Source organism: Scyliorhinus canicula, chromosome 11, assembly GCF_902713615.1.
Source record: "Scyliorhinus canicula chromosome 11, sScyCan1.1, whole genome shotgun sequence".
Classification (NCBI taxonomy): Eukaryota; Metazoa; Chordata; class Chondrichthyes; order Carcharhiniformes; family Scyliorhinidae; genus Scyliorhinus; species Scyliorhinus canicula.
In genome coordinates, this window is record NC_052156.1 from 148803824 (window position 1) to 148816369 (window position 12546).

The following is a 12546-nucleotide window of genomic DNA, read 5'->3' on the forward strand; positions in this document are numbered from 1 at the left end:
TGTGGGACAGAAACATAGGAAGCCATTGCACCACTTGAGGCTGTTCCATTATTCAGTTAGATTATAGCTGATCTGTATCTCAACTCCATTTACAATCCGTGTTTCCATTTCCCTTACTATCCTTATGGCACAAAAGGTCTATTGGTTGGTGCCAGTTTTGAAATTTTTGATTGGTCTAGCCTCAGTCACCTTTTGGGAAGCTTTGGCATCAATCATCAGTTATCTTCAACAACAGTTGAAAAATACCTTGGTTTAGATTTAATGTGTTTCTTTGTAAGAATTCCACCAAAGCCAGATTCAACAAAATATTGAAGCCAATTAGCCAAATGTAGGGTAGGGGACAAAATAGGGTTTGATTTGGACTGATTTACAACTCCGTTTACAAGCTGTTTGCCAAATATAAGCATTTGCATTCTATTATGTCGCTGTGTGGATGTAGGGAATGGCTAATATATAGAAAGGGAGGGACAGAAAGATGCCCATTTTTCTGTCTCGTTCTCTCTCACCTATTTCTACATTCAAGCTGTTATCCTGTATTAAACAACAAACAAAATATTGATAGCGTGTCGCATTGTCTTTGCAATGAGATATTATATCCCTTTATATGAGTTGGGATGCTTGCAAGTGTGTTTTGTCAATGCAAATTGGGATTTTCAGGAACTTGTCACACTGCTCTGCAACTTCATATTTTAACTTCTGGTGAGTATTTATGTCAGTTAATAAATATCTCTCGGTCCAAAGATGTGCAGGTTAGGTGGATTGGCCATGCTAAATTGCCCTTAGTGTCCAAAATTGCCCTTAGTGTTGGGTGGGGTTACTGGGTTATGGGGATAGGGTGGAGGTGTTGACCTTGGGTAGGGTGCTCTTTCCAAGAGTCGGTGCAGACTCGATGGGCCGAATGGCCTCCTTCTGCACTGTAAATTGTGTGTGTGATATGTTTATGGGGATCACGCGTCAACAAAATGGTTTCTAGTTAGGTACATGTAAATGGTTTCCCTTCTAACATTTTCCCGTCCAAATCTTAAGGCTGTGATTCATGACTCATTTCCCCACTCTTCCCCTCACATTTTACTTACTCTACAAGTCTTAGTAATGTGTAGGAGGCACAAAATTGTGTTCTCACCCAATATTCACGTGGACATATTTTCCAGCATGAGTCACAAGCTAGCAGTCAGGAGCAACAGCCCTGGCTGATTTCTTCCTCCCTAGCCCAGGGACTCTGAATCCAATTATAACACTCCTTTTGCCAACTAAGAATTGTGGAATTAAACTACATACAGCTGAGAAAGAGCAATGTCTCATTAATGCACACTCTTGTATTGCTGGTGCGTTTCCCAAATGCTCAAGGCAAGTATCCAATGGACCTATCCATGGATTAAGAAGCCCTACAGCTCCTGGGGTTGTCCAAAGTCCTGAGCAGCCTATTAAGGTATTTTTGGAGCCTGTCCAGAACCACGTGCCTTATGGTGAAAATGAAAGCAGAATTCCTCCGTAGAAACCTCTTCAGGTGATGTGCCTTTTCGCACCTAGAGCTGGAGCAGCCGAATGAAGTGGCTAATGACTTAACCAGGACTTTGAGGTTCTTCACATCAGTTTGCACCTGCATAGAGTTATCCATCTGGAGGGTGGACAGACTCTCAATAAAGCACCCCAGTGCCTCATCCACAGTGCCCAGGTTCTCCACGTTATTCTCTTTGAGTGGTTCCGGAATCAGGTCAAGTCCACTGATTACGAGACTTGGGGATGGCTTGAACTGAAAGAAAAATACAACACACTTGATTTTATCTATTTATCACTGGCATCAATTTATAGAGTCACTTTAATCATCCAGTAAAGCTCAATGGACAAAGCTACCTCTCTACCAGGATCATCTATCCATCTACCTGCTGCCAAGTAAAAACTGCCATAATTTTGCTTTTTAGGTTAAGGGGTTACAAGTGTGGGTCACGTTACCAGTGCAAATGGCACTGATAGTTTTCAGCTTTAATACTGGGGTCTCAAGGGCAGCATGGTGGTGCAGTGGTTAGCACAGCTGCCTCACGGCGCCGAGGTCCCAGGTTCGATCCCGGCTCTGAGTCACTGTCCATGTGGAGTTTGTACATTCTCCCCGTGTTTGCGGGGGTTTTGCCTCCACAACCCAAAAGATGTGCAGGCTAGGTGGGTCGGCCATGCTAAATTGCCCCTCAATTGCAAAGATGAATCAAGTACTCTAAATTTATACATAAAAAATACTGGGGTCTCTGGATACCGAGCACCCCCTAATGTAATCAAATTTCAGTACTTGTGCCGGACTGGCAATAAGATGGCAACTTCGACAGTGCAGCATTTCTTCAGCACTGCACACATCAGCCTGGATTTCTTACACCAGAGTGGGACATCTAACTCTGAGTGAAGAGTGCTACTGGCTGAGCCAAATTGTCATTTGCTTCACATGCTGCTAATGGTATTCATACTACTCAGACAAACAATCAGCAATTTCTGATTTAATTTCATATTTCGCAGATCCCCTTTCTATTTATAATTTCTGGTTGTTTGCAGTTGGGACATTTTCCTCAAAGGGGTTAATAATACCTGATCATTTTAATCAGAGGAAAATAACTGTGCAATATTAGCAATTGGACCTGTTAACAGCTAATACTCCTGTGAGGAACAACATTATTTTGTAATGGATTCTGCTCAAGTCTTAATTCAACAACTTGCATGACAGTTAAATGTTTCATTTTCACCTTTTCCCCCTTCTATCTGCTCCCTTGTTGGACGTGCAGATTCTTGGAGTAAAGTTTCAATGTTGCTGTATCTCATTATTCATAGAATTTACAGTGCAGAAGGAGGCCATTCAGCCCATCGAGTCTGCACCGGCTCTTGGAAAGAGCACCCTATCCAGGGTCCACACCTCCACCCTATCCCCATAACCCAGTAACCCCACCCAACACTTAGGGCAATTTTGGACACTAAGGGCAATTTAGCATGGCCAATCGACCTAACCTGCACATCTTTGGACTGTGGGAGGAAACCGGAGCACCCGGAGAACCCACGCAGACACGAGGAGGATGTGCAGACTCTGCACAGACAGTGACCCAGCCGGGAATCGAACCTGGGACACTGGAGCTGTGAAGCAATTGTGCTATCCACAATGCTACCGTGCTGCCCTTAAATTGCTCAAGTTATTATGGTATTTTGTATTAGTTTGAACTGGGCAGTGAGGGTTGTCTTGGGTTTAGGTATCATGTAGCTCAATTCAACATCTAACCTTTGAGGCCTCTCTTTCCACCATCCCGAACCCCAAATCGGATAAAGCAGCTTTTTACTTGTACTTCTTCCGACTTACTGTTCTGTATTCCCCACTCAGATGGTAACTGGACTACAGGGGTTAAACTATGAGGAGAGATTACACACATTAGACCTGGAAGATTATGGGGTGATCTGATGGAAATATTTCAGATATTAACCTGGGAAAGACCGGGTAGATAAAGATAAATTATTCCCACTGGCTCGAGATTGGAAAACGAGGCATTGTCGTCTAAAAATTCGGGTCAGACCATTCAGGAGATGATGATAGGGAGAACTTCTTCACTCTAAGGGTGGGAGAGATTTGCAACTCTGCAGTTGAAGCTGGAACAGTTGTTCATTTGAAATCGGAGATATAGATTTTTGTTAATCAAAGTTATTAAGGGTAATGGGCCAAAGGCCATAGATCAGCCATGATATTAAATGGCCAGACAGGCCTGAGGGGCTGAATGGTCTACTGCTGTTCTTCTGTTCAAACATTTTCCTTCTTGTAATAAAAAATCCCTCCTTAATGTTGCACCCCCCCCCCCCCCAATATCCTTCAAGATTACAGTCCTCTGAAATCTCTGCGCTCCTCCAATTCTGCCCCCCCCCCCCCCCCCCCATTAACATTGCTCCACCATTGGCGGCCCTAAATCCTGCAATTTCCACCCCAAACCTCTCCACCTGCCTTTCTCTCACTCCTTGAAGACGTCGCTTAGGGTCTGTCTCTATCACCAAACCCTTTGGGCAGAAACTTTCGAAGCAATGTCTCCTGGTGGGGGCTGGAGTGTGAGACAGTTCTTTGGTCACCCCTCCCTGCGAACACTTTTGGGGCATCTCACTTCCTGGAAGGTGCGACACAAATGCCAGTTGTTGTTGTATTTGCCGCTCACACGGTCTCTTGCACATTGGGGAGGGGTGCGGATTGTACCATGGCCCTCAGCCGCTCTGCACTGCTCCAGTGAAACTCTCACCTCTCCAACAAACCCTCCACTACCTTCATACTGAGCTGATGCAGTCAACATTCAACACAGGTGGAAGATGTCCCCTCCCTCGCCTGGAGATGTTGCCCAGGTCCGGCTGAGGCCGGGGAGTGAAATGCCTGAGCTCCCGGAGTTAGCAGAGAGCCCACCTTCACCTCCCTTCCTTCCCTCCCCTCACACTGAAATCTCCAGCTGTCATTTCCCTCGCTCCTTCCTTCTTCAATTCTTTTCTCTTAACTGCAGAGAATCCTGGCTGGAAAATCCCACTTTCCCCACTCTGGGCCACCACCTTTTCACTCTGGCCTCTGATGAGGAATGTTCCCCGCCCACAAGAAAGCGATGGCTCTTTAATTCCTCCTGCCTGGGAAGGGCTGGCGGCTCTCCTTCCGCTTCGCCAGGCCGACTTTATGCTTTCGAGGTTTGTTTTTGGCGCTTGGCAACTGACAAACATTCAGGAAGTGACTGCGCCTCTCATCGACCCAGTGGGCAAATCGCGGCTGATCAAATGCTTCATTTGAAATCTTGTTTAGAGATTGTCACAGTGAAGGGTGGTGAAATTTACCTGACATGGACACAATTAAAGGATGGGAACTGCTTTGTTATGACAACGAAATGTTTCCAACTCCAACCCGGTTGGATTCACGCCCAAACTCAGTTTATTAACCCCGCCTCTGTCACTCCCTCCTCTGACTTTCTCTCTTCCACACTTGCCTTTCTTCCTGTTAACTTTCACTCTTTTATTCCGTTCTTTCGCCCGAAATTACCTCCTCCATCGTTTGTTCCCCTGAAGCTGTTACTTTCACTGAGACGGAGTAGCCGGCTTTAATTATTAAACATGCTGACATTTAAAACATGTGAAACATGCTAACATTTTACATTTAAACATCGCTCTTCTGAAGTCAGGCTGTTGAAATACATTGAATACATGAAATACTGTTGAAAGTCACACTTTCAAATGTTTCGGTAAATTATGTTTCAACGGAATCGAAACACTATATATCTATCCACCTATCTATTTATGTATCTATCTATACATCTATCTATCTATTTATCTATATATCTATAGATCTATCTATCTCTCTATCCATCTATCTATACATCTATCTATCTATCTATCTATCTATCTATCTATCTATCTATCTATCTATCTATCTATCTATCTATCTATCTATCTATCTATCTATAGATCTATCTGTACATCTATCTATCTCTCTATCCATCTATCTATACATCTATCTATCTATTTATCTATCTATCTATAGATCTATCTGTACATCTATCTCTCTATCCATCTATCTATCTATTTATCTATCTATCTATAGATCTATCTGTACACCTATCTATCTATACATCTATCTGCACATCTATCTCTTTATCCATCTATCTATACATCTATCTATCTATTTATCTATATATCTATAGATCTATCTATCTCTCTATCCATCTATCTATACATCTATCTATACATCTATTTATCTATCTATGGATCTATCTGTACATCTATCTATCTCTCTATCCATCTATCTATACATCTATCTATCTATTTATCTATCTACCTATAGATCTATCTGTACATCTATCCATCTATCAATACATCTATCTATCTATACATCTATCTATACATCTATCTATCTATACATCTATCTATCTATCCACCCCTCTATCCATCCATCTATCTAACTATCCCTCTCTCGCGCTCTCTCTCATCCCAGTTCGATATCCTTGTGGATCTTGCGTCTCAATGTTTCCAGTGGATGTCAAACATCCCAGGGCACCGATAACTAGGAATTTCTCCGGTATCCTGGTCAACATTCCTCCCCAACCAACACCAACACAAACAGACTAGCCCATCACTCGTCGCAATGATGGGTGAAGACTGAGGCTACCCCGACACAACTGGCATCGGATTTGGGACATTGGAAAGCGGTGATGCTAAAACGATCTTCCCTCCATCCTGCTTCCTATCCTTATCCCATTGCCCCGCCTTCAGTCCCAAGTTGCACTGGCTGTGGCCGGGGACTGAGGCCATGCTGCCGAACTCTATACTGTGCTCACCCCAGTCCAACGCCGGCATCTCCACATCATGAACTCTACCTGGTTATTGAGCTCCTGGACGCGGCTGATGATGGTCTGGGCCAGGAGGCGGGTGTCTCGGATGATTCTCTCGGTCACAGTGGCACGCCCGGAGCAGAGTGGCACCAATATGCACAGGACGGTCCAAGCGGGCAGGGCGAAGCTCTTCATCTTGAGAATTGGGGATGAATTGGAGGATCTATCAACAGTGGAAAACAACTTTATTGCAGCGATGCACACACACAAATCCTTACCATTCTGGGCCAAACACCTGGGGGAAAAATATTAGGAAAATATACCTTAAAGGGAATATTCTCCCTTCCCCAGAAACTTGCCCCATTCCAGCACCATTCCGTGGCCCATTGCTCCCTGCTTAGATCTCCATCGCTGCTACACGTCCCTTTCGAGAGTTTGCATCTCTTATTCAGAGGTGTGTGAGCTTGTCAGGTGCTTGTTGAGTAATAGTTCGAACTTTCTATGAAATATCATTGCTACACAGCGAGAATCTGTCTGACTGCATCGCCCAGAAGGAAGAGAGGACAGTTCAATTAGAAAGAGACAGGTTCGGACATGGAGGCAGACAGGGTTCAAGAGAGTCCACGGCAAAAGTGGGCAGAAAGATGCGACTGGGAGGGGCAAAAAGCAGCAAGAACCAGGCGGAGAAAGTAGTGGACGGGAAAGAGAGATGGGTGAAATAAAAGAGGGGGGGGGGGCGGCAGAATGGGAAGGGAAGAGCAGGCAGGGGAGAAAGAGAACGAAGGGGAGTCGAGCGAGGGAGGTAAAGAAGCAGAGATCCTGGCAGAGAAGAGAGTGGGACTGCGAGAAAGTGGGGGTCGATTCAGTGAGGAGGGAAAAAGGGGGAAGAAAGTCTGAGTAGACAGGGAGCGAGGAATAAATGCACAAGTTTGGGGGAAAAGAGAATGACAACTTGAAGATGCCCTGAAGAGGAGCGAGAGAAGCAGAGAGAGAGTTAGAGAGACACAGGGGGGAAAAGGGGAAAGATACATGATACAAAAAAAGTTTCAATTATTTGTTAAAATCTTTCCCCTTCTCTGCTGTAGTCCCGGGCGGAGCCCAGTTCACTGACATCACTAACAGGACAGGAACCTGTTTCATTCAAGTTGTAAAGTCTGTAACAAGCATCACGTGCTGCTTCGATTAAACTCAAATGGATATCAAAAGTTATATATATATTTTAAAAAACTATCTGCATCTCAGTCCCCTCTCTGAAGACCCAACTTTTCAGAGCCTGTCTCCAACCCACAATCTGTACCCCCCCCCTGTAGGCTGGAGCCCACCCCCCTCCCTCTCCTGCTCCTCCCAATCTCAAGAGTCTCCATACCTGTACACTGGCTTGTCACCCGTGTTCTCAACTCTGCTCAAGTTGAACTGGCCCTGCTTATATTGCCACTTCAATTGCACAACGGGCGGGTGATTCATGTCGTTTTCAGCATTTTGGAAACCCGACCTGTCCCCAGTTTTTTTTTCTCCCGACCTGGCCAAACTGCATCGCTAATTGGATGAGCAATGTTAGGGGTTTGGAGCGAATTCATGTATCTTGTATGACAAGGGAGAGAGAGAAAGTTGAAAGGAAATCTTGGAGCAGGGCCGGGTTGTCAGTGCAATCCAGCAGCTAGGAGTTCACAGAAGGTTTCAGAGATGAAAGATCATTTAAAAATAAAACCCCAAACGGTGGTAATCATTCAGATGTTTCAGTGCTGTTTTGGTAGAATATGCTTTTCTTTATTCAACTTTATTGAAGCCTCTTTTTTATTACAGTCGATTTCTTGTCCTTTTTGTCCAGATCTGTATGTCACTTTCTTCATTTGCGACGGATTTTTAAAGGTTGGATTTAATAATGTATCTTGTTGGATTGCCACAGCCTCAGAAAGGCGATGGGGAGGTGAAACTCCCTCCAGAAACTTCAGCACGCCGTAGTTGCCACTTCAAGTGTCGCGCCGAGGGACTACCACACTGCCTGGAAGAAGCTGAGAAAATAAGACAAAAAGGTGATGAGTGGGATAAGAAATGAGGCGTGATTATCAGAGATAAAAAGATAAAACATCGAAAGCAAAACTGGTGCATTTATATATCGTCTTATACTCGCTCAGGACATCCGAGCCAATGACGTGATGGTGAAGTATAGTCACTGTTCACACAGCAAGATCCCACAACAGTATTGTGATAGTAACAAGTCTCCCAAAGATCCAAGAATGTACCCCCCCCCCCCCGCCCCCCTCCTCATCTACTTGTTGCCTCTCTCAAAGACAGCATCTCAAAAGCAGCATTAATTTCCCCACTCTCTCCACTCTCCTCTCTCCACTCCTCCATTCTAATTTGTTGCTAAATTATCAGGCTTGTTCACCTGATACCCAGCGCTGGATGGGCAGGAATCTCCTCCAACAAATTTTGGGGAGGACAGAATCCATCATTTTCTGTCCCCTCTGCAAAACCCATAGTTGACCCCCAGATAAGCATCATTGTGGCAGCACTGAGACCAACTATTTCCACCCCCAGAACAGCTAACCTGTGGCTCAATCACCCTCACACGCACCTTTGTTACCTCTCCACTCAACCATTCCACCACATTCCTGACTGGCTTCCCATATTTTAACCACTGTAAACTTGAAATCATTCAAAACTCTGCTGCCTGTGTCTTTACCAACGTCGTTCTCCTGGTTACTTATCAGCCCCGTGGTTGCTGACATGCATTAGCTCCAGTTCAGGCAATAACGTTTTCATCTTTGTTTTCAAACCCTCCAGGATCTTGTCCCTCTCTTCCTCTGTAATGTCCTCCAGCTCCATAACCTTCTGACTTACCTAACACGGAGTCTGCACTTTCTCCCCCGCCCCCCCCCCCCCCCCCGTGTGTGCGTGGGTTTCCTACGGGTGCTCCGGTTTCCCCCCACAGTCCAAAGGTGTGCAGGTTAGGTGGGTTGGCGATGATAAATTGCCCTTAGTGTCCAAAAGGGTTTGGGGGGGGGGGGGGATTATGGGTTATGGGGAAAAAGTGCTCTTTCCAAGGGCCGGTGCAGATTCGATGGACTGAATGGCCTCCTTCTGCACTGTGCATTCTATGGTTCTATGATGGCTCCCTGCGGCATCCCTGATTTTAATCACTCTGCCAGCACCATTGGTGGCTGCAATTCCAGTTGCTCAGCCCTTAAGCGCTGGAAACCCCTCCCTAAACCCCTGCCCCTCACTTACCTCCTTTAAGGCACTCCTGAAAACCTACCTCTTTGACGGGGCCCTTTCGTTATCTAACCTGATATCTTGATACATGTCTCAGTGCCATTAAAAAAAATATACTACCCATGTGAAGCACCATTGGGCCTTTTATGTGAAATGCGCTAGATAAGTATAAATTGTTGTTGTGACTTGTGCTTTTTTAAGTGTTGTTTCAGGGTGAGCTCTCCTGCTCTTCTTCAAATCGTGCCATAGAATCTTGTCCATACCTAGGAGGGAAGATGGAGCCTTGGTTTAATATTTCATCCAGAAGACAGCACCTCCAACAGTACTCCTTCAGCACGCCACTGAAGTGCCAGTTTGGATTGCATGCTCAAATCTCTGGAGTGGGACTTACATCCAGGCCCTGCTAACTCAGAGTAAACGTGCTTCCAACTGAACCATGGCAGAAACAACAAAGTATTTAAACAATGATATCAGCAAAATGGGATTCCTGAGAGGCGACGCTCGTCAATTTGTGGATGATGATCTAAATATGGGAAAGTATTTAGTCAGTGGTTATAGGGAAGAAAAGGAGAGATGAAGGAAATCCTAAAATGGTTGAGAGGGACATGAATGATATCATGAAGGAAAGGAAAATATTTTATATAGGTTAAGGGAACACAAAGCAACAGGACCCAGTAGGATACATCCTTCCGCCCTCGGTTCCCGAGGATGGTGGGGAGGGGAGGAGATTTGTGAGGCCTTGAACATTATATTTCAGGGCACTGTTGATGCAGATGTGTTGCAGGGTTGGAAAGTAGTTATTTTTCAAAAAATGAGACAGAATTTATCTGAGTAATTACAAGTTGGCTAATGGAATATTTGTGATGGGGAAAATTTTAATTAAGGATAAGATTACCACATTTCTAGATAAAGAGAAAATAGAATATCCTTGTAGAAACCTCAGAGAATTCTTTGAGGGACTTACAAAAATGATGGGTGAAATGCAGCAGATGTAATGTCCATCAGTAAACTATTACCCACATTCAACCACGCTGAAACACTGTCCTTAACTTTTACTTTCTTTTATCTCCTTTGTACCCAATTCTTATTCCAGTTTTCTATTCCCTCCACTTCCTCAAGTTCCATCCCCCTATTCTGCTCCACCAATCTCCCAGGTGAGCACCTTGTCAAAAGACATCCGGGGGTCCATGTACACACCATCCCGAATCCCCAAAGCCTGTCCACCATCTACAAGGGACAAGTCAGGGGTGTGATGGGATACTCACTACTCGCCTGGATGAGTGCAGCTCCAGCAACACCTAAGAAACTCAACCCAATCCAGGACAAAGCAGCCTGCTTGATGGGCAACCCATCCACCACCTCATTTTTTTTCTTTAGAATTGACAGTGTAGAAGGAGCCCATTTGGCCCATTGAGTTTGCACTAGCTCTCAGAAAGAGCACCACACTTAAGCCCATACCTCCGCCCTATCCCCGTAACCCGGTAACCTCACCTAACCTTTTTTTTTAGTCACTAAGGGCAATTTTAGCATGGCCAATCCACCTAACCTGCACATCTTTGGACTGTGGGAGAAAACCGGAGCAGCCGGAGGAAACCCACGAAGACACGGGGAGAAGGTGCAGACTCCGCACAGACAGTGACACAAGCCGAAAATCGAACCTGGGACTCTGGAGCTGTGAAGCAACAGTGCTAACCACTGTGCTACCGTGCTGCCCTGATAACTTCCAAATAGGAATTGGATAAATACTCAACCGGGAGAAAATATATGGTGCTATGGAGAGAGGGGTTTCTCTTTTCAAAGAGCTGGCTCAATAATGATGGGCTGAATGGCCACTTGCATCTATGATTTAGAGTCTTGGACCTAAATACACAAGCCAGGTGAGCAACCTAATAACCGCGTCCAAACCTTTCCCTGAACATCTGATCCATTTAATATAATTGGCACACTGCCTTGTCTGGCTCTGGGATTTATATCAAATGGATACTTAAAGAGGAAAATTTAATTCAAACGAAAAATATTGATTGGCAACTGAATTATTCGCCAGCCCATTATAAACCTGCACATCTTTGGATTGTGGAAGGAAACCGGAGCACCCGGAGGAAACCCACGCAGACACGGGGAGAACGTGCATACTCCGCAGACAGTGACCCAAGCCGGGAATCAAACCTGGGACTGTGAAACAATTGTGCTAACCACTGTGCTACCATGCCGCTGGCTAGGCCAGCATTTGTTGCACATTCCTAATTGCCCTTGAGGAAAGCTTTGCAATATTGTGATGAAGCAAAGGCTCCAGCCGTTATTGTCCCAGAATGGCAATATTCTGGGCTGCAATGGCAGAGGGATAGGAAGATCGAAATATGGGAATGTACAGGATCAAAAATTATTATCTTGACTCACCTATCTAGTTCCAAAAGAGGCTGATATTTTTCCGATGTAAGTGCTCTGTATTGTTTGGTCATTATACCAGAAGACTTTGGTCATTGAAATGGTGGTCCTAACAGGGAAGATAACTGACTTTGTAAGGAAAGAATTATGAGAACATTCAGAAAGTTCAAGGCTTCATGAAGACCAAACAGATTTCAGAATTATGAAGAGGACTTCCAAGTTAATCAACACAAATCATTAACACAAACTGTGTGGTAGCCTTTAAAACTGGGCTAGGTTCCCCATCCATCGACAATGAAAGGGTAATAGACACATGAATCAAAGTACCAAATTAAGTCATTGAAATAATTTTTACAAATAACTTAAACAACTGCTTTAGTTCTGTGATATTCCTCAGTGCAAGGAGGAAGCTCAAGGAAGGAAAATACATGCTTCAAAAGAGATAAGGGTTTAGGGGTTATGGTGCGAAAGTGGGTAAGTAGATACATTGATACCATAGTCAGGCTTATCTTAAATGTTTATCAGTTCATTTACACCACCTTAGTGTCACCTGTCTAATTCACACAAAGTTCCAATTACCCCTTCTGCACCTAGTCTATTTCACACCGAGATCGTCATTGTGGATGACCCTGAGAAACAAATT

The 12546-nt window shown here is 44.6% G+C and overlaps 1 protein-coding gene across 2 annotated transcripts; it reads right to left on the bottom strand.

Annotated features, from left to right (window-relative positions):
- Window positions 1-937: 937 nt before the first annotated feature.
- On the bottom strand, window positions 938-7742 carry lepa (leptin a). 2 transcript variants are annotated; one of them, XM_038812060.1, is made up of 3 exons: window positions 7669-7742; window positions 6348-6525; window positions 938-1753 (listed from the first exon to the last, which is right to left on the bottom strand). In XM_038812060.1, the coding sequence occupies exons 2-3, from the start codon at window positions 6495-6497 to the stop codon at window positions 1376-1378; spliced, it is 528 nt and encodes a 175-aa protein (XP_038667988.1). In that variant the 5' UTR covers window positions 6498-6525; window positions 7669-7742; the 3' UTR covers window positions 938-1375. The 2 variants fall into 2 exon arrangements, with proteins under 2 accessions (XP_038667988.1, XP_038667989.1); XM_038812061.1 differs by lacking the exon at window positions 7669-7742 and adding an exon at window positions 6626-6658.
- Window positions 7743-12546: the final 4804 nt, after the last annotated feature.